We start from the raw sequence: 27,679 nt of genomic DNA, 5'->3' as shown, positions 1-27,679 counted from the left end.
TTTTTTGTAATTTAACAAAAAAATTAATATGTTAATGAGCATTGTGACTGACGCCATATTGGAAATCAGTCCACGAGACTTTAAGTAAACTGCCACTTTTCAAAAGACACTATTGACGTCAAACAAGCAATGTAATATGTGCTATAGTCATAATTCTACGCATTGTGCACCCAAAAGACAAGTGTTTGTTACAAACAGGGTTGTAATCTTCAAATCCAAATTTTGCACCCCTTCTACATAATCAGCCAGTCCGCAATACCCTCATTTGCATACAATCTATTGAGTATAAAGTTGGCATCAGATTCAGATTCAGCTAGCGTCATATTGAGCGTCAGATTCAGCGCCAGCCTCAGATAGCCTCAGATCCGAAGACACCCAACGCTACAGGGAAAGATTCTGCTTCACAACCTTTTGATGGAAGATGGAATGCTCTGCTTGCACAATTTTTAAATTTTAAATTCAAATTTTAAAAATGACAACATATTACATATGTAAACTTAGCTTTTACTCCCAGCTTTTACTAACACCGTGTACATTATCATCAAAAGGTTGTGAAGCAGAATCTTTCCCTGTAGTCGCAACGGTATTATTTCAGTTTTGATTGAGTCCGTCGGGTGTCTTCGGATCTGAGGCTACTGTATCTGACGCTGAATCTGACGCTCAATATGACGCCATCTGAATCTGAATCTGATGCCAACTTTATACTCGTCCTCCAGATAGCGACCGTTACACTTTGAATGGCTGCTCACGGGCCTTATTTTCCGGTATTTTCAACTCGCCGTAACTTTCACTATAGTCCCCCATTTTAGATACTGAAAACACCTAAACCTCAACTGACATCTCTTCTTTCGTGCCAACAAAATAAATTTTGGCATTACATTTAGGAATACCGATTTTCCGACGAATTGTGGACGCGCATACTTGAGGCCCTGGAATTTCGGCCCGGTTTTTCGCTCATAGTTTCCTCAATGCGGACCGGAAAGTTTACAAATTTCACAAAAAGGTAGATTTTTATGTGTTTTAAATAACCATGGCAAGTTAATTTAGTTGTGTAACGGTCCGGACCGTTCAAGAATTTTCGGTAGAAAATGACTGATTTGACCTGGGAGTTGAAGCTGGCCTCGTTTGACCGGGCGATTTTCCACAGCCAGTACTCAGTAGCAATGCGGGAGTTCTTGGTACTCACTAAAATCACACTTCAGACCCACTATAAAAGTTTGATGTTTTCAGATAACATGTAACTTGTGATTAATTCTATATTGTCGTGCAATTTGGAGTGACAGAGAACTAGAATGAAGACAACTCGTGTAAGCAAGGCAAGGCATGCCTAGGCCATAAAGGTGTGCGGTGATCATCGCTACCAAAATAAAAACTAAAAAGAACAGCGGAGCTATTCTGACCGATAGGTCGCTTGTATGCCTTGAGTAACAACATTGACTAGACATATTGTGTGAAGATAACATAGTGTAAAATCAGAATAAAGTTGTCAGGAACTAGACTAGTATGGCAATATTTCAGACGTGTCACAAAGATAGTGAGACTAACAGGACTTTAGCATTGGAACTACAATGTACATTTGTATGTCTGTGGATTTGAGTTTGAGTTCGATAACGTCATTTGATGTGCATACGGTATTTATGGAACTAAACAGTATTTGATTAAGAGTACTTAGGAAAATAATTTATCTTTATTTCTTCATTTTCGTAGGTAAAGCAGGTAACAGACCTGAGGTAGGACAGGCACATCAAGTTGTATTCGATCTTCTTGAAGGTTTATTGCACAAAGGTCATCACTTGTACACAGACGACTTCTTCGCCAGTGTCAAACTTGCCAATGAATTATACCAGCATGGAACATTACTGTGTGGAACAGTGACATTCAACTCCTCACTTCCACCTGAGATACAGCTGGACAATGAAGAACAAGGTACTGTCAAGTGGAGAATGGCTGGCCCTCTACTTGCTACCAGTTGGATGGATAGAAAACCAGTGTACTTCCTGTCCACCATACATCCTCCTGAAAGTGATGGCAATCCAGTGAAAATTGAGAGACAGGAAGCTGAAGAACCAAAGCTGATAACGTGCCCTCCGTTGCTCCCTGATTACAACATGCACATGGGAGGTGTTGATCTCTGCAATGAAATGATCCAATACTATGGATATGCCAGAAAATCTTTCCAATGGTACATACGTATCCTATTCTACTGTATTGAAGTTGCGATATTAAATGCCTACATTGTTGAAAGTTACTTCATCCCCCATGCGCCTCGACACCACAGAAAGCGGACTCTGTTAGATTTTCGTACAGAGTTGATCAATCAGCTGACAGACAGTTGGCGTGCCGAACGTACCCTTCAGGCCTCTCACAAAAGAGTTACAAAAGAGCAACGTCTAGAAGGGCTCCACAGACCAAAACGCATGGCCGCAGGTGGAAGACAGTGTGCTGTTTGTGTTCAGAAAATTCGTCACTCCAAAGACCCAGGTGACATACAGCGTGTCCAAAACCGATCATACCCAAGGTCCGTCTTCAAATGTAAACAATGCAACGTGTTTCTCTGCATCCAAAGTACTGACAAAGATTATGATGATAAAACATGCTTTGACAAGTACCATGACCTTGTAGAATACTGGTGATGAGCAAACTCCCATACAGCATCACTGGAAACTGTTTCCCTTCAACAGCTTCAGCTTCCAGTTGAAGGATTCAAGTAGTACTGCAATTAGTAGTGGCCATGCTTGATTTTTTCCCTACTATTGACAAAAGAAGCTTAAACATGCACATTTTACTATTTTGTCAGATATCTACAACATACTCATAACCTCAGGGAAGTTCAATCAAGTATCACTAATATAACACTTTGTATTTGATTAAATCACCATCTCTGATAACAGCAAAGTTTGAAACGAAAGGCCGCGTATGTTTACAGTGTTTTGTTATTCATGGAAGTATGCAAGCTGGTGAAATCTTATGTAGCGAACTTGGTACTATGATTTACCCCTGTGTCCTAATTTTATTGTCATAGATAGGAATTGTCATGCAAAAACATGAGCAGTGAGTGGATTTACTCAACGAATGAGAATGTGAAATATACCGAAACATACAGGTTCAGTACTTAAGAATGCTCTGTTTGAAAAAGAGATCGAAGCATAGAGTGCATACAACAGTGTTATCATTATTATTTGGCAGTTCTTTGTTACAATTTCGAATGTTGAGTATTACATTGTAAGACAGATTGTGGATGGCTACACAAAAGTACAAGATTTCATACGAGAACTCGAGACTATGGTATTGCGTCAGATGTTGCTCAAAGAACAAAAAAAAAGAACAAATGACGATAACAGGAGGAGCCAAATGAAGGAAGTTGAGCATAGTTTCGTACATCAGATTTAAATCAGATTGGGAAGTATGCCACCATCTTGTTTACTGGTCACTGCAAGCAACCAATCAGAGAGCAAATATGGCCACTACTGATGGCAGCAACAATATTATGCATTTGTGTTTTAGTGATGAGTTCTGGAGGGATTGTCATTTTTCAAAGCACTTTCATAAGAAATATGATATGTGTTCTGATGTGTGTTTTGCATTATTCAAATGACTGTGAACCAAGTTCTTGTACAACTATATATTTACCAGACAGTAATCTAAAGTTTTCCATGAGCAAACAGTCTAATGATGTAATAATCCCTGTCTATCGTTGGTCCAAGACACCAAGTATCAAACATCTTAAATTTAGTGCCTACTACAAACTTTCTGTCTGTATCCTGAACAATGACCTTTTATTTGATTAAGTGTGAATATGTATTGGCAGACTCATACATTCCAAAAAATTCATACATGTCTTCAAGTTGCCAAAGATTTTTGACAAATCACACACACCTCTGAGTTTGTTTTGTACTCCCAAAGAAGGTTCAGTAATGTTAACTTCTTATTTAGCTGTTGTTGGTATCATGTCACACCATATATTTCAAGAAGTTCAATGTAGTATGCCTTCAATATGCATTTTGATTAGTTAATTTCATACACATGAATATGAAATGAAAAACATCAATGACAAAATATTTAGACACTGCCAATTATTAAGTTCTTACTGCCATTACAGCAGGAGCATACAGTTTTGTCAAGATGTGATATCAAGTTTAATGTGACTGATTTAAAGGGTTCCTGTTACTATAGCAACAATAAAGGTAACGGATATTGACCTCTTAGTATGAACGTGTTTCATTGTGTGGTCTATGTGGTCAATGCAAGTTTGATATTGGAATGGTCAAACATTTACACTCAACTAACTCTACCTGTGTCTATTGTCATATTAGAGATGTTTAGATACACTGGCACGTTGGAATGCATACATGCATGTGAACAGAATATATCAGGTGTACACGCAGTGACGCATACAGACAGAATTGTGTTTAGCTATGCATTCAGAACTCAAACATGAAAGACAGCGGAATGTGCACGTGCATGTTTCCATCTTCTATCCAGAAGGTCAAACACACAACTTTGTTTTCAGCATGTTTGTACTTTAGACATTTTTCATACCAACATGAAAAACCCAACATTTAGTTTACATTTACATGGACCTCGAACCTGAGGTAAACAATGAATGATAATTTAAATAACAAAACACTATGGGTCACTTGAACCATGTTGCCAGGTAATGATCAGTATAGCGCCACCAACGGTCACTATACCGTTATTCATGGTTCCGTAGTATTTTTGTACAACTATGTGAAAACGCAATCAAGATATATACGATAGCCGAATTACAAATAAAACATCAACCCTATGCTTTGTTGCTTAAATGTGGCACAGAAGAGTTATTTCATAAACTTTAATGAAATAATTTCAAATGATTAAGTTCATGTGAGTGTGGCAAATTTTTTGCTACAGCAAAACATGGATTGACATTTCATCCCCTACACGGGGTCGATAACATGGGAAACGTCTTCATGTTTTCGAATACCTTAACTATGGGTCTGTTTGTAATTGGAAATCCATAACAATATAAATGGATATGTTTTAGGATCGTACATATAGGTAGATGTTTTGAACTGGGCCGCACACCCCCGTCTGAAAATTTAGGGCGTACTACCCCCACCCCTCCCCACCACCACACCCCCACTAAATCCTACATCATGAGGGGGCATCAATTTTAACATTGCACAATATTTTATTCATGCAATGGTAGTAATTTGAATCTTTTATGCCGATATTTGTACCATTAAATCAGTAGATATTCGATAGTGGGTAAGTTCCGCATTGAGCTAATGGAAGAAGAACGTGTACGCGTGCGCATAATGACTTTGTTGTGAATAGAAGTTAGAACGACCCACAATGCTCCACGGTTGTCTCAACAAAGTTCTACTATTCCACTGTGATGTGAAGGTATACATGTACACGAACTACGATTTATGTAAACGACTGGAACTGAATGATGTCAGTACTGGTACACGAATTGTTTCAACTATTTGCAGCACTGCATAAAGAGGTATTTTATGATTTGCTTTCTCAGAAATGTGCGACACTCGGCTCGGCATGGCATGAGTCATACACAGGAGTGTGTTGGTTTATGTATACGGTATTTATGATGTTACCCTACGGTACCTAAAACCCATTTTGACGCCAAATTCCAGTTATGCTACACGATAGCACGCACAAACGTAAAGCTACGTAAAAAATCACTTTATTGTCCTAATATTTCGGTTATATAATCCCAAATACTAAACTGCATGATCCTAACCTTAGTGTACAAGTGAGTGTGCGTTGAATATACAACCGTACGTGTCGAAAGAATGGTTCGCAGAAACATAATTTGTGGCCGGTTTCATGTGTGTGCCAGAGTGTAACAGGATTTAGAAATATTTATAACATTGACGCACATCGTCGAAAATATTGAAAGGGTTAGAATACACCACGAGTTCCTATGACCGTGTAATTATACTACGGTAAATGCAAGAAAGTGTTGTTGACACAGCTAGCCGTACATGTTTCTATTTTGTTTTCATGATTTGCGCGCGGGACACGCTTGTTTCCTCACATTGCATACAGTCCCTTCACTAGATTGTCGACATTCCTCTTGAATTTTGTTGTCCTGTGAATACTATTTTATATGATAAAAAGAGAATTAAATCAGGGTATGTAGGTTTTATAACCCCGTACCAGAGCTGTATGTATCACAGTCGGCTTAAACATCCAACGATCCCACAATATCCTAGTACTCTGCGATAAAGTAGGGCGCCCTCTATGACTGCGATAAGGTATGGCGCCCTCTATTACGTTTTTCCCCCATGTGAAAGTTTAAAAAACAATTCATTCTCATCCACATGGCCACATCAATTTCTTCATTCGTCCACAGGTCATAAGGTCAGAATGGTGGTTGGTACAGTAATTTCCCATGACCATTCTACTGCATCAACACCACACCATGGATGTAAAGTTACTGAGTTGGTACGATTTTTGAAGAATAACTTTGCTGTAGAAAAAGGTTTGTCACATTCACACGAAATATTAAGGCTTTGAAATTCTTTCCTCATAAGTTTATGAAATAACTCTTCTGTGCCACATTAAAGTGACAAAGAATAGGGTTAATGTTTTATTTGTCATTCAGCTGTCGTATAAACCATACAGGTGATTGCGTTTTCACAAATCAGTACACAAAATACTGCAGACCCATGCCATGCATGAATAACGGTTTGGTGGCCGTTGGTGGCGCTATATAGATCATTACCTGGCAACATGTGCCTTTAATAGTATTATCTATTATTTGTTGTTTATCTCAGGTTCTAGGTCCATATGAAAAGAAGAAAATATTGATATTTAACTGCACAATCTGTCACAATACAAAGCTACGATGAAACAGAGTAATTTAAAAGTCAAAATAAAACATCTCCATTAACCGTATTGAAGAATTATTATACATGTATGAAATAAACAGAAATTGAAAATTACAAACGCCAGGCACGATGATACTATTAGCTGGTGCAATTTGTATGAATTCTTGAAGGCAATGATACTTTTGCTCAGGGATTTGAGACATTTCTGATGCTTGGAATAGCTACATGTGTTTATCGAACCCATGTTTTATGGAATTTTTATGTCAAAGTGACATGAGTATGTGTTGTCATGGTTACCTTTCAGGAAATGGTCATAAATGTGAGAAAGTACTGACAAGGTCCAGTCAGACGTTGATTCCTGAATATGACGAAGACAGTTGGAAGAAACATTTTGAAAGAAGACAAAAACATCTCCATCATGGCTTTTTTACTGAATGTTATAAACCTTACCATCCAGTTGGCAGTATTGCACTAGATACAAACAATCTAGTATTGGATGTCTATAAACATCATCTTCCAGAAAAGGTTAGTTTTCATGTGACGAATTTATTGACTTTTAAATCTCAATAATTATTCTGGAGAGGAAAATGAAGAAAATCACAGTGAATAGTTTTGAGCATAATATACTTGGGTCATAGGTACAATTTGTAGATAGCCACGCTGTTAATAGTGTTAGTGGCACTGGGTTTGTCTATCATTCCATACTTGTGTTGGTATCATGTTGGTAATAATTACGATTAGAACTGATTCAGTAAGCAACACCCTCAAAAGTCATTATCAAATATTTGTATGTTAAATTCACATAATTACAAGTAAATTATCACATGCATACTTCATGTGCTTCATGTGTTATGGGTTGGTTATTATAATCATCTATACTGTGAGTGTGTTCATCTTTGCTGTGCTTGTTCATTGACTTTATTTGATTAACATTGTCATGTTTGTAATCAGGTCATTGGGCACACATTGTCAAATCATATTATACTAACCTCTCATGTTCTCAGCCAACACAAGTGAGGTATGAGAGATATACAGAGTACCACTAACACTGTAAATAGGCTCCATAATTGTACAATACACATGGTTACGACTCTTAAAGTACCAAAAAATAAATATTTATAAGTTCTAAATCATTCTTAGCATCTACACAGTCTTTCCTCTCTCAAGTCTTGTTATCTCACACTTTAACTTTTATATTTCATTATTTTCTAGTCCAAGATTACCCAGTTTAACTAACTATCTAGTCCTCTGTGTTCATGTTTATTGTTTTTTAGCCCAAATTACCAGGCATAACTCATGATGCTTCCAAAAAGACAACACAAGATCAAGTGGAGTCTCCTACACCGGCGTTCCTGCAGGTCAGCAAAGGTCAACTAATTTGCATACATGTGAATGAATGTAAATGATTTACTGGTCAAATTAAAGTCTTCTAAGACTAGATGTGACTGTGATTTTCAAAGTTGACATTCTAAAGTGGCCATATGGATGAGAATTGGGGTATTTATCTTGGATTTTTGGATTGTACTTACAATAACAAACTTTTTACACTGTTTGAATCTTTTTTGCAATTTAATGAGTTACAAACAAACTCTTGGTATATGTTACTTCACATTGTTTTTTCAAGTAGAAAAATGCAGTCAACTTTTATATATTAAAAATCCAAAATAAATACCCCAATTCTCATTCATATGGCCACTTTAAGTGCTAAAGTTGGCTTTATCTGCAACTTTTTAAATTTGAAATTGAGGACATTTCAGTCAAAAAAATCTGAATCTGTTACTGTACACACACCATAGAGTGTTACTGTAGCTGGAACATGTAAAACCTTTCCTTTCCTTCATTTTTTTCTATTTTATTTTATTTTTTTTTATTTTGTTGTAACCATGACAACACTTTGATGTACCTGCAGGACCTACCTGTAAAATCTGAAGGAAGTCAGACAAACACTAAGGACCCTGTACTAGCATCTGCTGGTTTCTATCACATCAAACGTCAACTTGAAGACTTCCAACAAATACTAACAGCTGTGAAAGGAGATCAGTCATTTGATAAATGTGTTAAACAGATAGAGGTACGGTTAGCAAGGTTGACATTAAGCTATTTCTTATATCAAAATAGTTTTACAGACCAAACATGATGTCAGGTTTGGACAATTTCAATTATTAGAGAAAATGTGTCAACGAAACTTAGAGGCACAGTAACCCAGCTATTTCTTATTTCAAACAGCTTTGGATATCAAACATCATATGTCATTTGTACATTAACAGCCCAGTTTCAATTAGGTTTACGATTAAAACTTAGCTGTAAAAAACAGTTGACTGACAGACCTGCAATAAAATTTGATCCAGAAGAATGGTCTCCACACGTGACAGAATTTGACAGAATGACAGTCAATTGGTTTCAATAAATTGCCCATCATTTCTATATCTTTGTTGTATCATAGGAAGTCAATAGAAACTCTGAAGACAGTATACAAAACTATCTATCTTCGTGGTCAGCCCCAGCTCTACCATTGACAAAGAGAAGATTCTCCAGATTTGGGATAACAAGAAAACAATGTGAACCTGTCAAGTCAGCTATGTCTATGAGACTTATTCTTACACCTAGTCCTGCAGTTTTGAATGATGACTCGCCTGAACACATGGACATTATGCAGTAAGTCAGACAATATGACCATGTATGTTATGCATGTTATGTTCAACCCGGTTGTGCAAATTGGCTTATTGTGATGAACAACAATGACTCCCCTTTTAATACTATTAAACAGGGAATTACACTAACATGGTTTTTTTCAAAGCCTAATGTTAGCATTATATAAATACGACATGTTCGAATACCATACCTTGGCTACTGACATGCTAACACATTTTTCACATGTCCAATCATCAACAACTTTGCAAAAATCTTCCCAGTCCTGTAGCATTTAGTATGTCCATTTTGACTATAAACCTCTCTTCATTTCCTCATTTAGGTTGGCATTTTATCGGAGTTGTAAGATGTTACTGAGGAAACTTGAAGCCATCTATTTGTTGCTATGTGGTATACACAATATGAAGAGTCGAGACCTCAGGGGCAAAGGTCCAATATCACACGAAGCCATTAAAACATTAATGAAGAAAGATGTATTGTTAGATCACAATGGAAGACCTGCTATTAGGTGAGTAGAACACCTGAGGGGGGTGGTAGTGGTGGTGATGGTGATTGGGAGGGGGGGGGGGGGAAGCTGACGGAGCACTCAGATAAACAGGGGTATGGTGCTGAGGTTCCAAACATATATCCTTTTGTGCATATTCATATTTCAGCTAGAAAGTGAACCTTTAAGATATTCATAAACCATGCAGGCCAATGAATAAGGATAATGTTCTGCCATTTGGGCACTTCAGGTAATTATCATTAACACTACCACAGACGTATACAAATGTCATGCTAGATGCATGTTCAACAAGCAAGTGCAATTTATACGGTGTTTTGAAGGTAATTTTACCATTTACTCAATTCCAGGATTGGTGTTGTTTCTGAAATATTATATGAATATGGAATCTGTAGGTGTCTTTATCGACTGAGAATACTCAGATGGAAAAACAGGCCCTTGTTTAGGGATTTTTTTGAAAAGTAACCCATTTGGACAGCACATATCATTGACCTTCCTTTGGGTGTTACCCCTTCACTAGGGTAGAATATTGAGTGGTGACAGCCATCAAATCAGTTAAAGAGTGGAAAAATAAGTGCTATTTTATTCTTCTGATTTCTAATTCCATACATATTACTTTGACAATGAGAACCATAAAATAAGTTATACAAGTTTAGAAAGTTGTCATCCATTGCAAACTCTTTAAATTAAGTCCTCCTATCAGTTAATCCTCAGTAATCAATAAACTAGTTATTATTTGATATTATCATGTAACGTTTGAAACCATTTTCTATCCTGTCCACATCATTTTAAGATTATTTTTGTCTGCCTTTTACAGTCGTCGAAATAGACTTACCAGCACTGCCCACACCCATCATCACATCGATCCTGTCCACTCCACTGACAACTTGTCTCCACATGGACACCATGGCCATCAACATCATGTGACCTTAATGCCACCGCATTCTGCTATGCATGGCAACAAAGGAGGGCATTCTAAGCATCATTTGCATCATCCCAGTGGCACCAACATGGGACATCACAGTTCAATGAGAGCTGTCACTCCTACCCAAATATGGAGAAGGTATGTCAAGAAAAACAAAGAAATAGGTGTGATAACATGAATTTTGCTTTTGAAAATGAAGTTACTGATCACTGAAAACACTGCCTTGTTTAAAAAAATTAATATCTAATTCATGGTATTATCTTGTGGTTGTTAAATGAAAGTGCAAGAACTTTTACCAACGAACAAACAAAAACGATAGTGCGCAACAAATATATTATAATTATAACTTAATGTCTAAAATCATTTCGATCCACTGAAAGTCAACAGTACTTTTGGGAGTGCATAAATTTTAAAAGCATAATTCATATATATTTAAAGGTATGTTTGAAATGTATAAGGGAATATTGGAAAACTCTTTTGTGTGATTATCATTTGAAAAATACTGTTGGGAGTATATTAAATTGTTATCTGACATTATTTCCATCTACATAAGTTTGTAAGTACTTTTGAAGTAGATGGCAGGATGTTTGACAATGTTTACAGCTGTCCCTATAACTTTAAAAGCAATTTAATGTAAATTGAATATAGGTTTTGATGTACTAATATTGAAATATACATGTATGAAATTTTGTGTGTGGGTTTTAAAGGACTTTAGAAGTATTTTAAATGATAGGTAAAATCTTTTTGATACTTACAGTAGGTTTAAAAGCACTTTTGGAAGTCGTCTGAAAGACAAACATGAACGAGACCATAACAAGATAGAAACATGGGAAGATCTGCTCCATGCTGGGCCAAGTGAAAAACATGGCTGTATACAACATCGTCAGAGTGTTTTATCAAATCCTCACAATCCACATTCAAGACATCATGGTAAGTATGGTTATAAGATTAGAGTTAAAGTAAAAGATGATTCTGTCATTCTGCTCATTTTTGGTTAATGTATAGAAACACGTACTGAATTAATACATATGATGTACTGGGACATGTATCTCTATACATACCTATATACACAATTATACTATACACAAGCCAAGTTGAACATGTTTAAACAAAATATATGAGATTTATACCCTTGTCATTTACATCATGACATGTGTGTATATGTATGTCATTCATTCTACTGTCCTTGAAATATGAGTCAAAAACTTTTCAGAGTCACCATTCCTCTTCCAGACTTTTCATAATTTGTGTATGCACAAATATAATTATATTATTCTACAATATTTCCTTTCATTCAGCTGGAAAATAGTCTTGACATATTAGTTTTGTTACTTTTTCTCAACTTGAAGTGATTAAGGCCCTTTCTTGTTATATATCTATCAGGTTAAACATACTGGTAACTTACCCAGACCAAGGATGTTTTTGCTGAAAAATTGCTGATAACATTGTTTTATAAATCATAAATCCAAAATAAATACTCAATCCTCACCCATATGTCCACTTTAATCGTGTATCCCAACATAATTAGATAACTGTAATGATTTGGCTCTGTATTTGTCCTTTCTGTGTAGCTGGTTTTCTTCATCTAGTCAGCCATTACAGATCTTATCGTCGCCCTGATCCCCATCATCATCATCATGAAAAACTACCCTATTGGCTTGGAGAGGGTGTTACCATTCCAGAAAAAGGTAAATATGTAATGTGCATTGCTTTGAAAAAACTTGCATCTGGTAAAAAAAAAAGTGCAATAGGCGTTTGAAAACATTCATGAAAACCAATCAAGTATCTGAAGAATATCTAAATTGCACATTGAAAGAATATTTCCGCATGTTTGTGTCTTTAGATACACCAGTACTTTGGATGGCTGTGACATTCTGCAAGCATTTCTCCTTCTGTCATTTCTATGCCATTAGATGAAGTGACCAATTTTCTGTTTATGAATGATGAAAAAATATAATGACATCTATATGTAATAATTATCATTATTGTACAAAGACCAAGGTTTCTAATTACTTACAAGTGTTAATTAGCCTGTTCTGGTCGACAGGCTTTATCAAACTGTTCATTTCCTGGTTTTACCTTTAGGCAGCGTAGTGGCAATGATCATAAAGATAATGTAACTGGTATGCCCCTCGTCCCTGTTCATGGTGCTGCTGCCTAGCCGTAAAGCCAGTAAACGGACATTTGGCAAGACCAGATTGCCACTATAGTATCAATATCTGAATGACAGAACTGCCCTATATAAAGAGGATTATGGCTAATCTATGCAAATGCGGGAAATTCAAACTGCTGTACAGAGCACTAGCTTCTGGGTCTTGTTTTCAGCATTTTTTCTGTGCTCTGAGAAACACACAGGTCATATATCACGTACAAATTGTTTGTGAATGTCGTAGGATGGTAACTTGATACACAAATCAGTCTGTTTGTTTCATAGAATGAAAAAAACTTTCCAAATGAGAAACAGCTGCTTAGATTGTGTGTCATTCAGGATTATTCAAATATGTGGCATTTGCATGTGAAAAACCCAGATATAGGGAATGTTTATATTTTGGTGATTACTTGCCAGTGAGTCGTCACAAGTTCTCCACCTCCAAACATACAGTCAGCCATATGCAAAATAGGGTCCCAGGCACCGCCAGTTGCATGTTTAAGGTTGTATCCACTAATCTACATATGTCAGAAGTCAGAGGTCAAGTTTGGGTCAAACATCAAAATGACTTTATTTGTAAATATATTAGTTAAGAAGACACACCAGCCATCACAGCACGGTCAAGGGTCACCACCGAGTAATAGTCATGGTGAAGGTCAAAGTAACACAGATGACAGTGATGACATAGAAAATCCAGTAGATGGACTGAGAACAGAATTTGACAAGGTTCAAAGTAAAATGACAAAAGATGTTCTGACAGACTTAGAAAGAATGGAAAGGTTGGTCAAATAAATTATATTAGTTGTTGCATTTATTGAATGAAAAAATATATATCTTGTTGACATTAAAAAAAGAAAGTATATAGGAAAGCAAACCAACAAAGCAATGTATGTGGGAATTAAAATGCTGTCTATTTTTAAATTTCTAGTAGTGTACAATGAATGCAATGAGGGAACAACAAGTGATGTACCTTAGATATATTTCTTGTGTGCTAAGGACAGTCATTTTACCAATCCTACATTGCACAACCCCCACTAAATAGATAGAATTATAAAAAATAGTCTAATTTGGTGGCTTTACACTGCCAGGGAAGGAGCTTATTTAGAAGAAAACGAAGTTAAGAAGCTTTACACCTCTTTAAAACAAATACCTCACCATTGTCTGTGAAAATGACTTCTCTTGGTCCCCAAACCGTAATGAAATACAGATTAACCTCATCTGTGTTCCCCTTTAAGTTAGAACTAGATAGTGTTATGTCAAAGCCCTACCCAAGAGTATCTACACAATGTGTACCCATAGTGTAATATTTCAATGACCATTTCATCTACTTTTGTATATATTTCCTTTCTTAGAGAAAGATGTAAGTCCTTTATTCAGAAGTTCATGGCTTTGAGACTAAGTCCACTGTTTGAGAGAGAATTGAGAGAGATGCGGAAAGCTACAATACAGAATAGTGGCCAAGATTTGGAGTTTGATGTCAAACCATCAAAATGGTGAGATATATATTTAGCCCATGCATGGATTTCATTTCAAGTATGTCTGTGATGTTACGATAGGATACTGCTGGTATTAACAAGTTCAGAGTTATTTTCAATCCATTTGTGGTGTTGTACAAATAGTAATAAGATGTGGATAATTTACTACACAACCTACATTATCAGATTACTTTGACTCGGTACATTTTGTGTTTTCATTTTAAAAACATGCCATTTTGATCATTACAATAAAGTCAATCACTTTCAAAAATTATGATTACCATAATATTTAAAGGAATGAGATCAACCATCAGACCAAATTTACATATTGATAGTTCAATTTTATACAATAAAAAATAACCACAGCAGAACATAAAGAAAACAGAATAATTCAGTTAATAGGTGTATTAAAGGGCAAATAAACTAATGTGATTGGTCAAAATAACACCAGATGTACTGAATCTCAATTTACATATATTTGCATATTAAAGTCTTGATTCCTTGTAATAATGTACCAATTTATACACTGTAGGTATATTGATTTGAAGACAGAATGTGACCATCTGGTTGGTAGCCATGACAACGAAATCAAGGCTGTTATGAGAAAGTTATCCAAGTTTTCCTTTGAGGATGCCAAGTCTATCCCAAATGGCAAGGTAAGGATTGATACACTGTAGGTTTGTTACCATGGATATTTTGGACATGAAAATGGACCACTCTGATTTTGAGGTTTATGTTTTCTGATCTTTTTCCGCCAAACAATGTGCTGTGTCGCTAAATGTTGTTTCACTTTTGCAAAATTTTGACAGTGTGTTTCAAATTTCCATGTTGATAATGTATTATCTATTACATTCTATTCATACAGGAGAGACTGTATCTAGCAATAGTATGTTGTCTATTACATTCTATTCGTACAGGAATGACAGTGTCTAGCAATAATGTGTTGTCTATCACATTCTATTTGTACAGGAGAGATTATGGCTATCAATAATGTGTTGTCTATCACATTTTATTTGTACAGGAGAGATTATGGCTATCAATAATGTGTTGTCTATCACATTCTATTTGTACAGGAGAGATTATGGCTATCAATAATGTGTTGTCTATCACATTTTATTTGTACAGGAGAGATTATGGCTATCAATAATGTGTTGTCTATCACATTCTATTTGTACAGGAGAGATTATGGCTATCAATAATGTGTTGTCTATCACATTCTATTTGTACAGGAGAGATTATGGCTATCAATAATGTGTTGTCTGTCACATTCTATTTGTACAGGAGAGATTATGGCTATCAATAATGTGTTGTCTATCACATTCTATTTGTACAGGAGAGATTATGGCTATCAATAATGTGTTGTCTGTCACATTCTATTTGTACAGGAGAGATTATGGCTATCAAGAATGTGTTGTCTATCACATTCTATTTGTACAGGAGAGATTATGGCTATCAATAATGTGTTGTCTATCACATTCTATTTGTACAGGAGAGATTATGGCTATCAATAATGTGTTGTCTATCACATTCTATTTGTACAGGAGAGATTATGGCTATCAATAATGTGTTGTCTATCACATTCTATTTGTACAGGAGAGATTATGGCTATCAATAATGTGTTGTCTATCACATTCTATTTGTACAGGAGAGATTATGGCTATCAATAATGTGTTGTCTATCACATTCTATTTGTAGAGGAGAGATTATGGCTATCAATAATGTGTTGTCTGTCATATTCTATTTGTACAGGAGAGTGAGGAGAGATTATGTCTATCAATAATGTATTGTCTATTACATTCTATTCGTACAGGAGAGACTGTGTCTAGCAATAGTATGTTGTCTATTACATTCTATTTGTACAGGAATGACTATGTCTATCAATAATGTGTTGTCTATCATATTCTATTTGTACAGGAGAGATTATGTCTACTGGTGATGTCATTGGCTGCTGATGAACTGATGACTATACACATGCAGAAAGCTATACAGTTTGTACTGGAAAATATCTTGAATGATCCAACTGAGTTCTTAGTTAACTGGCTTGCACACAGAAAGATGCCAGTTGTTATTAACATACATGCTAAGTAACCATAGCAACACAGGATTACAGAACTAGATCATATCAGTCTGCTATTATACAGCTCTTAGTAACATCCGGCATTGCTTTTGAGTACAAATAAAGGTGCTATATTTGTATTAAACAAGTGAAAAGTTAGTCTCTGTCTCTTTATACTCTCTTACTCTCTCATTTTCTGTCCACTCTGTGCTGTCTCTCATTTCCTGTTGTTTCCTTTTGTCTGCTCTTTCATTCCTGAATTCTTCACATTCTCTCTCTCTCTCTCTCTCTCTCTCTCTCTCTCTCTCTCTCTCTCTCTCTCTCTCTCTCTCTCTCTCTCTCTCTCTCTCTCTCTCTCTCTCTCTCTCTCTCTCTCTCTCTCTCTCTCTCTCTCTCTCTCTCTCTCTCTCTCTCTCTCTCTCTCTCTCTCTCTCTCTCTCTATACATTCCACAGCCTCAAATCAAGTCAAAACTTTGTACAAATTTGATATGAGATACATACTGCAGCATTTTCATTATACAGCACCGCATAGAGGTTTTTATATCAACTCATTTTGATACAGACTTGTACATTACAGCATTCTCTGAATATGGTAATGGTACTGAGACCTCTTCTAACGTATGTTCTCTAAACTGAAACTGAAAATACTGACTACATCTATGATAAAATCAATTTTAAAGCATTTTAATTCTGCAAAAAGTAAGGTGTTATGTGGACATGTTAAAGTTTGTCAACGAAGGGCTTATGCAGTCAGATTCAGAAAAACAAAGGATTACATAGTTTGGCCACTAGGGGTGCTGTTCTACATCAGGTTTTGAGCAGAAGCATGGATCAGAATCATTCAGCACCAAGGCTCAATTTGAACATCATCAACTCCCAACATTTCGTGACAAATGTCAACCACAGTCTTGGTTAATTCATATAATTCCTTGGTTTTTTATTGTAGAAACTATCATTTCCACCCGGCTAGGACATGATGAATGCACTACAAAGTGGGTTAGACTGGAACATGCTGGCATATTAAAAATACAACACACATATCAACCTTACACAACCAATATTTGCATTAACTTGTTATTTTATTGAAAAATCAACACTTATTGCTATTCTCAGCAGGAAAAAGTCTTCCTTTTCAGTTCTGTACATGTACTTGTGACAATAAAGGTACACTAATGGCATGAAATGACATGCCAACATTGAAGGTACTTTTGAAAAAACTAACTCAGTACTAGATCCAAAATTTGTGATGCAGAAAACATGTAGTACATATAACAAACATCTGAAACACAATTTCTGAAAATGAGTACATTGCATTGAATGGTTATTACCCCTCAAATGAGGTTATGATTACAGGAAACAGAGAGAGTGTCATGGCTTGATATTGTCATTCTATTCTGTGATTGTATACCTAGATATTTTTTCATTTATTTTCAAGTTCAGTATAAGTTGAAGATATCAAAACATCTCAGTTTACAAATCTTCTACAGAATTCATGTGTTTCCATGGTTACTTCACAATATTGCAATGGATGTGACAAATTCAGAGATGGCCAGTAATTCATATAATTGCAGAATACACATCATATGTGTTTCAGTGCCATTTCAATTTACTCCCATATCATACAAATTAATGTACATCGAGCTGCTTCCGTTTCTCTAAATAACACATTACTACACATGTAGTTATGGTCCTACAGTGCGGGGTGAACAAATCCACTGGTCCTGGGTTCGAGACTCACAATTTTTTTGGGTGGACCACACAAATTTTACCTTGTCTGGTTGGTCAGACCAGTACCTTACTGTTAATAACTATGTTAAAAAGTCTTCTGAATATACAGATTCATAGGTAAGATTTAATGTTTCACATTAGTGGGACCTTGGACCACTAATTCTTTCAGCAGGACCACTGGATTTTTTTTAAGGCACTGGTCCGGTGACCACTAGTTCACAAAATGATTTATTCACCCCTGAGTGCTATGGAAAGAACACAATGATTAATGATTCCATAGCTTACATCTAGAACATTTCAACGGTGGTGTGTTCATCAATATCATTCCACTGTATGATGTAGAACATATTGACCAAATATGGCATATCATTCAATACCATGCCACAGATTTTACAAAAATATGGAACATGGAGTATTCATCAATATCCCTCGGCTATGTAGTACAGAACTTTTTGCCCAAATATGGAATATCACTCAATAACAATTCACTGTAATACAACACATATTACCCAAATATAAATCATGGTGTAATGAACCATTTCTAAATTCTATTCAATGTGTGATACAGAACACTTTGCCCAAATATGGATTATGGCATATTCACCCATTTTAATATATTGTGTGATACAGAACACTTTACCCAAATATGGAATATGGCATATTCACCCATTTCAATACACTGTGATATACAGAACACTTTACCCAAATGTGGAATATGGCATATTCACCCATTTCAATATACACTGTGATATACAGAACACTTTGCCCAAATATGGAATATGGCATATTCACCCATTTCAATATACACTGTGATATACATCTAACACTTTGCCCAAATATGGAATATGGCATATTCACCCATTTCAATATATACTGTGTGATATGGAACCCTTTGCCCAAATATAAAATATGGCATATTCAACCATTTCATTTCACTGTGGGTAACAGAACACTTTGCCCAAATATGGAATAGGCTATTCATCAATAATTTCATTATTGACTCAGAACACTTCCCAAATATAGAATAAGAGTGTATTTTTAGATATTAATCATCCCAAGTCAAATGGCTTCAAATGATTTCATTATTTTCAGTAAAATGACATAAAAAAAAAATACAATGAAATATTTTCTCATTATAGCAATGTCCCCTGAGATACAATGTACATAGCAAAATGGTTGCAGCTTGGATGTAAAAGCAATACTTGGTAATCTCTGTCATACCCTCTCACACTGCCTCATTGAGGGAACTGTTTTCATGGCACAAAGCTGGTAAGACTCACTCATGAACTATCACCAACATGATGGCCATTTTACATGTAATGTTATCAATATCACTTCCTGTCTAAATTGTAGTGAATTTTTATGCACATACACAAAATGGCTTTACTGGGCCTCGTACAACATTTGAATTTACATTACATTATATACATTGCCAGGAACACATATCAAAGAAGACCCAACCTCAATAGTGACACTAGTATTGAGATCCTAGCACAGCAGGGCTCAAAATTAACAGTATGTCCTGTGTCCACAGACTACCAATCCTTGTCATGGGGCTACCATAATTTGTAGCTGGTAGCCCACTCAGACTACCACTGATTACGTAATGATTTGAATTTGAAGGATGGAAGACTTACAGACATAAAAGTATAGCATACACATATTTCCAATAGAGGAATTCTTTTCAGTTCAGGAATACAGGACTATTGGTTACCATCCTTCGGCTACCACTTTCTGAAATTGGTAGCCCACAAGGACTACCAAAGAAAAAAAATTAATTTTCAGCCCTGGCAGAGTTACCCCCTCTTGTTTCACATATAAGACATACCACATCAGAACACTAGTACACACACCTAATGATACTGACGATATGTCTCAACAATTTTCAGACTGACTGTGACTAGCAATATTAATATTTATGTTTAACATTATGAACTTATTTCCAAATGCAGCATATATTTATATCATAAATAATATTAATAACAAAGTGTCAATTCATAAAAGATTAATTAATGTACAATCAATGACAGCATTTGAAAAAAAAAACACCACTTCAAAATCACTTTTAAAGCTAATATACTGATTTCCATCTTGCCCTCATTAGTGATTACAGAATTAACTGAATTGAAAAAAAATTACAAACTTTCGCACCTTGAAAGGTAGTAATTCATTGATAAGTAAGTGAATCAAACAAAAAATGGGAAATATTAATTATCATTATAACTTACATAATTAGTTTCCAAATCATCATTTTCACATCAAATTCATAAAAACTTAATCATATATTTATGCAACCTGACACACAATTGTGAAATCTTATCATCACTGTTAATTAAAGGAGTTAATAGAAATGTCAACAACATTAGGTTTGTATACATACATCATTGTTTTGTTTGGAAATGAAAATAACTAACGCTCACCACAGAGCGTTAGTTGGAGAGAAAACTATCTAACATCTATGCAACAACACAAGCCAGATAACGCTTTCTGTAAATTGGAATTACTTCTGATGGAAGATTAAGATCTATAACTGTAAAATAAATGTAAAACCCCGCAAAAAATATTCTCACATTACAAATTACCTCGATCACTAAATTTTGAAACTTGAAGAAATGCGAAAAAAATACATTTCAAAGAACATCATATCAATATCGACATTATCAAAACTTTAGGGACAATTGAACAAAGTCATACAAGCTCAATATGATAATTTCGTTTGATCAGGGGGAAGGGGGTCTGGCATCAATGCGATTGCTGAACTTCATTTTCGCACTTCTAACCAAATCTCAAAAAGTTTCACGCCTTCAATGAAAACATTTACTAGTGAGTTGATGAAAATTTACTTCTAATGTGAGATACAGTGCTGGGTTTCCAGTAGTATTTTGATGTGTTCACCACAATCTCCCAACAGTAAACAAGTTCGTTAGGATGGAACTTCATGTTTACCAGCATGTTTTTACATAGGATTCATTGTAGTGGTGTGAGCACTACAGTTTTCATCATGGTTTACATCATATATAAAAGTGTCAATGTGGTACTTGTGAAAGTTCATTTAGGGTACGGAGTTTTGTCCTAAACAAACGATGTTTGTTTATTGAGTTTGTGCCATCTCAGTTTTTGCTATTTTTAATCTCTCATTTCTCCTATTACTAAAACTTTTTTTTTTAAATTGTAAAAAGAAAAACAATCATGAAAACAGGCATGAATTCTACTTTTTAGCAAAAAGATTTTAAATTACACTCCTTGTCTACACAAGACGACATCATTGTGCATTACATAGATGTTCTGAGTACTAATTACGGCAAGTCATATATGATTGGTAGTTGGCACAATTACTTTACATAAATTTGCATAATATTGGTAGCAATCAAGGTGGCAACATATAACACTATTGCGTCGTAAAAATCATAACATTTCTGTTAAAATTAAAAAAGAAAACACTATTTGAAATGGATAAGCACTTATTGATTCGGGCAAGTACTTTTCATTTTCTACTTGTCCAGTGGATGAGGATTTTTTTTCATTATTTCGACCCCTGATGTATATTAATAAGCACATTTTCATATTGATATTACAAGTACTAGTAGGAATGGATGTCAGAAATACACAAATACCTTCATCACAATGCCCTTGTGAAAAAAGAATCCTGTTAAGAAGGGCTGGAAAAAAATTGTAAAAACACTTTCATTTCTGACTTTGTCATGCCCCGCAATGAAAGTAAAATATAAAAAAATACTTAATGTAAATATCTATCAATCTGAATCTACATAATCTAGTTGGAAATTCACTTTGGTATTTTGACGTTTTGACTCAAATTTTGAGTCTTATTTGAGTATAAATAATAAAACCATTGACACAGATCCAGTTTCTGTGTTGCCGCAATTTAGAACAACCACGGCATAAACTCCATATTTTTTGTCCATATGTGTTCAACTTGACTTGCGTGAGGTGTAATACACAATATCTGTTAAAACAATCTACTTAATAATTAATTTACCACCAAAATTAACTCGAATATTAGCTAGAAATGCCAATGAAACACAAACCACATCAAAGATCACTACCATTATAACTTACTTACTTATTAAAACAAAACTCAGAATGGATTGCAAACGTACTACATACACCGCAATGCATTGTATTGCAGAATTGTTAACCCTATTTTGTATCTAAGTGAGTTGTGTTGTTGTCTCTGAAGTCTTTAAGTGTTCATTTTTACATATGTTTATCATATTTACTATGTATAAACCAGATCTGGTGGTTCCTGTTGTATCACAGAATATATTTTGTATATGAATTCACAGTTGATTTACATTATAATGCACTTCATAAATCATTATTTCAAACCTGAGGAAACTAAACTGACCACCGTTACACATTTGCTGGTAAATATAAACATTGTAATTGGCTGCTGATATGTACACACCTCCCTGTCATTGGCTACTGACATAGATGCCTCCCTGTCATTGGCTACTGACGTGGATGGCACACTGTTATTGGCTACTGACATAGATGCCTCCCTGTAATTGGCTAACGACATAGATGCCACCCTGTCATTGGCTACTGACATAGGTACCACCCTATCATTGGCTACTGAGTACTGACATACATGTTCCTGCCATTGGCTACTGAGTAAGATACCTCCCTATCATTGGCTGCTGACATACATGTCTCTGTTATTGGCTGCCAACATACACAGCTCTGTATCATAGTCAGTCAACAAACCAACTTTGCAGTGATTGGCTACTGACATAAATACCACTCAGCTTTTGGTTACGACAATATCCACATCTATCAGAAGGATTATTCCCAACATCTCATCTCACATCAAGTTTTAATCTTTGGCTGAAGAATCACCTTTGGTAAATAGCTTTCATGTATGAGCTTTATTTGCTGTTTTCATACATAAATGTGATTGGATGGAAGGAAGATTTGTTGGTTCACAAATTATTTCAACATAAGTTACAGTAATAACAGCATTATTAGGTCTGTTATAAATGTGATAGTCATTATAACTACACAAGGACACTAATGTACACTACACACTGTATACACATTAATCTGAACATTTGAGTCATTAATTAATATCCTAACCAATACCATACATTTTCTCTACAGCTGGTGACATACAACATATTGAAATATTGATTTGAAAGCAGGTAAAGATAAGAGTTTTTGCTATAGGTAACAGAGAGGGGAAACCAGGTAAAACTTGCATAGATTTTCCCACATCTTGTGCCACAATTTGAATAGAAACACACACTTGATGTTGCTATGGTTTCGCAAATATAGTAAAACTTGCATATCTTTCAACACGGTATACATACCATCATTTCATTGGGTACTCTGGTAAATGTTTACCTACTCAGCAGCCATAGCTAAAACACTGTACAGGTGAAGGTTGAAAGCAGATTGTCCACATTGTGATTTCATTTCTGTGTCGAGGGACTTTTGTCTACAATGGAGACTTGTCGCCTAGAATTTATCCCATTTGAGTAGAAGTTTGTGTAGTGCACTTTATGGTTTCTAAGACCTCTTTATCAGCAATTTGTTATCGTTCTAGCCAAGTCACCATGGTGATATCCATCATAATAGGAATTAGTGGTACTACTTTTCAGATGATCAATCTTAACGAAAAACTTTGCTGTGTTGTAGGTGTTTTAATCACTGGTCATGTGATCAGTGTAACTGTTAAGGTACTTAGTGCGCTGGTTATGTGACATTGAGCTACAATGTGATTGGTGCATGGATCATTAGTTTAGGTCATGTAATAATCAATAAGCTACTGTGTGATTGTGTACAGGTCATGTGATGGGATTAAGGTTGGTCATGTGATAAGCTGTGAGCTACGTGATTGGTGCATGGATCATTAGTTCAGGTTGATCATGTAATAATTAGTAAGCTACAGTGTGATTGTGTACAGGTCATGTGATGGGATTAAGGTTGGTCATGTGATAAGCTGTGAGCTACGTGATTGGTGCATGGATCATTAGTTTAGGTTGGTCATGTAATAATTAGTAAGCTACAGTGTGATTGTGTACAGGTCATGTGATGGGATTAAGGTTGGTAATGTGATAAGCAGTGAGCTATGTGACTGGTGCATGGTCATGTGATGAGTGTACGTTGGTCATGTGACTGATCTACAGCGACTGGTGCATGGGTCATGTGATACACATGTTGGTCATGTGAAAGTGCGCTACTATGACTAGTGCATGTGTCATGTGATACACACATGTTGGTCATGTGACTATTGTTTTAAGCTACTTGGTACATGGTCAAATGGCCAAATTTGGTCAGTGTTGATTAGTAAACTAGCCACTGTTAGTCACATGATTGGTCATGATTGATCATGTGACAACATTATGATAATCATGTGAAGAAAGTCTTCTTTATGAGTTCGTAGGAAGCATTGATTATACCCCAGGACACCAGTGACCTTGTGAAATTGATATGAACGCCATAAAACATACGACGCACACTACGGCCTCGTTCCTTCCATATAATGTGAAATGTTTTCAGTGTGGAATAATTACGGCCACCTACTCTGACCTGCATTCTTGTTTTGACAACATTGATAGGGTAGAAGACGGTGCTGATAAGGGCACCAACTAAAGCACCACTGAGAAAATCATTAATGGTATGACCCAGCTGACTTTGTGGTTCTGGCAATGCAGATTTAAATGGTCCTCGTAAACTAAAAAACAGTACGTTACTGGGTCCATTACGTAGTAGTATCGGTGTCAGTCCACGGTAATACTCCTTCGGCCCATACTGACGTAATTCCTGGAAGACATGAACTGTGTTGTTGAATTTCTTTATGTGCCGATGGTCTTGAAGTAAGGTCTGTACTCTCTCAAATGGAGCCAACACTGCCTCTGTACTTCCTGTACGGCAAAGCAAAACAATGAGTATTATACCACGCACAAGCCAAGATGTTGTATTTGAACAGAAAATATGGATTATATACCCTGGTCATTCTATGTCATGACAACTCATGTCTACATTACTGGTTCTGTGGTGATCAACAAATTAGGCAAAATATTTATATATATTACATTCATCACTGTATAGCTTGTGATCAGTCAATCAATCAATCAATCAATAGGCCTTCCCAAAATTTGCCAAAATTTGCCATGGTGGAGCTCTACTTCCTGTCTGTGTGTACCTTGGGGGTATACATGGTATAGGTTACTCAGTTAATCATAGAGCACTGCTGCTTTCCTCGATGTCTGAACAATACGAAAAACATCCCTGATTTACACCTCTACAGAATACCAAGGGACAATGAAAGGTACTATGAGGTGATGATACCCCCAATTTGAGCGAGGGCGCTGTATACTCCATTTCCTGTTTGCAGTCTGAAATGGCCTATTGATCACTTCATCATATGCCAGTTTCAAGCACAACTTACAGTTCAGAAACACACTAACTTAGAAGGCTCTTGAGATTAGTTAGGTTTATAAAGTTCATTCTGAAGACTGTAGTTGTAGATTTATGCTTATGCCAGTACTACAGTAGGTTATTTATTCCACAGACAGAGGTTGTTTTATTCCACCTACAGACAGGGTAGTGTGTGTGTGCAATGAGACAATAGACTACATGCAACTTGAATTACATCACACATGTTTATTAATGTACCACATCCATTCACGATTCCAATTTCAATTCTACACTTGGTAGTCAGATTTAGCAAAGTGTACTATTTCAGCTACAATTTTCTATTGATTTCAATTGGTCTAACAGACTACCACCTTATAATTTTGGTGGTCTAGATATAATGTGTCAATAATTTGGACAGTAGCTAATTTGGAGCTCTGTCGACTCATGTATAACTAATCAGCTAGTTATGTAGTCATCAAGTACATGTCATTCATTAATGGACTAAATTCATAAGTTATATAACACACCAAGTTTAACATACAGTTACAAAGTGTTTTTACTTGGGTTAGGCTCAGTTTTTAGTGGTCTGAGGGTTAGGGAACCCTGGTAACAGCAAGGAGGAAAGGGTAAAAGTTACTTAGTTTCCCATACAATCTACGATAATTTTGGGGGGAACCCTGGTAAAATTACTGGGGAACCCTAGTAGATTTTACCTGTTTAGCGCCCTTACCAAAAAAACTGGCTACATGTCCTTTGTGATGGCCCAGCGCAAGGAGGTGTAATGGGAGTTACAGGTACATGACTTCTCTCTTATACTAGGTCATTGCATTATTCTCCCTGTGAAATGCCCTCCTGATAGCTAAAACTACTTTTCAAATCACTTCTGAATTAATTAGTATCAAGATGTTAATATGAAACACATTACATTATCAGCTTATTTTGGTTTACACATATTTTGAACAAGGACAGAATACTAGCACTCTGTTCATGTCACTGTGATAAATATTTTGTCAAAACACAGTGTTTTTGCCGAGAAGATGGAAACCCATTAACATATAGACGGCTTCAGGTAAAATTTGCATATTTTGTGCCATAATATTGGTAAACAGAGGGGATATATCTGGTAAAATATGTACAAATTTACACATACTCTACCATAATTTTGGTTAGGAACCCAAGCAAAATACAGGAGAGACTCAGATAGATTTTTTATCTACCACCCTTAATAAAACACTGGTACATCATTTTCTGTATCATACATGATCTCTCTTGCAAAGACACCTGAAATGTGCAGACTACAAATGCCAAGTAGAATGCTTTTAAAGTTTCAGCTTACCTGCTAACATGGCGGCAATTCCCTGAGTTACTGGCATTGATAGAGTAGGATAATGCAAGTGAAGCACTTTCTTGAAGTAATCATAGAGTCCAAACATCATGGATACCGATGCTGTTTTCTGCATCAATGGTGGAAGAAGTCCTCGGTATAGGTTTAGGAAACCTTCCTTTTGAAGCTGACGAGCTGCCTTCAAACATGGTATTCCGTGGAGTTGTTGTCGAAACATCAATTTGTTCATTGGAAAAGTTGCCGTGATGTTGACAAAAGCTGCACCCCAGCCGCAAATAAATTCCTGGGTTGTATTTTTATGGCGTTCAGTCAAACTATCTGCTTCAGTGATGTGGAAGTAATCACTCACCTCGATACTTTTGTTCAAGTGTGTTTCAGCCCAGTTGTTCTCTGGTTGAAGTTTTGTACAATTCGGCATTCTGACTATATAGGTGTAATTCTGATGAAATCTAACGATATAATATACATGCGATGGACAAAGCAAAGATTCCCTCCTACAATATCATCGGGGAACACCCCTCCTATTTCTCAGATCCAACAGTGAAATCAACCAATCAGATGACAACACTCTTTTATCACTGCTTCATCAACATAAACGATGCAATCAGTAATCCAACACTGTCATATCCATGGCAA

The 27,679-nt window shown here is 35.9% G+C and overlaps 1 protein-coding gene across 1 annotated transcript; it reads right to left on the bottom strand.

Annotated features, from left to right (window-relative positions):
* Positions 1 to 24,687: 24,687 nt before the first annotated feature.
* On the bottom strand, positions 24,688 to 27,461 carry LOC144444198 (mitochondrial nicotinamide adenine dinucleotide transporter SLC25A51-like). The gene is made up of 2 exons (XM_078133615.1): positions 27,035 to 27,461; positions 24,688 to 25,202 (listed from the first exon to the last, which is right to left on the bottom strand). The coding sequence occupies exons 1-2, from the start codon at positions 27,459 to 27,461 to the stop codon at positions 24,688 to 24,690; spliced, it is 942 nt and encodes a 313-aa protein (XP_077989741.1).
* Between the last annotated feature and the right edge of the window lie 218 nt (positions 27,462 to 27,679).

The sequence above is a fragment of the Glandiceps talaboti genome, chromosome 13, assembly GCF_964340395.1.
Source record: "Glandiceps talaboti chromosome 13, keGlaTala1.1, whole genome shotgun sequence".
Classification (NCBI taxonomy): Eukaryota; Metazoa; Hemichordata; class Enteropneusta; family Spengelidae; genus Glandiceps; species Glandiceps talaboti.
The sequence above is the reverse complement of the archived record's forward strand: the minus strand, read 5'-3'. Positions and strand labels throughout refer to the sequence as shown.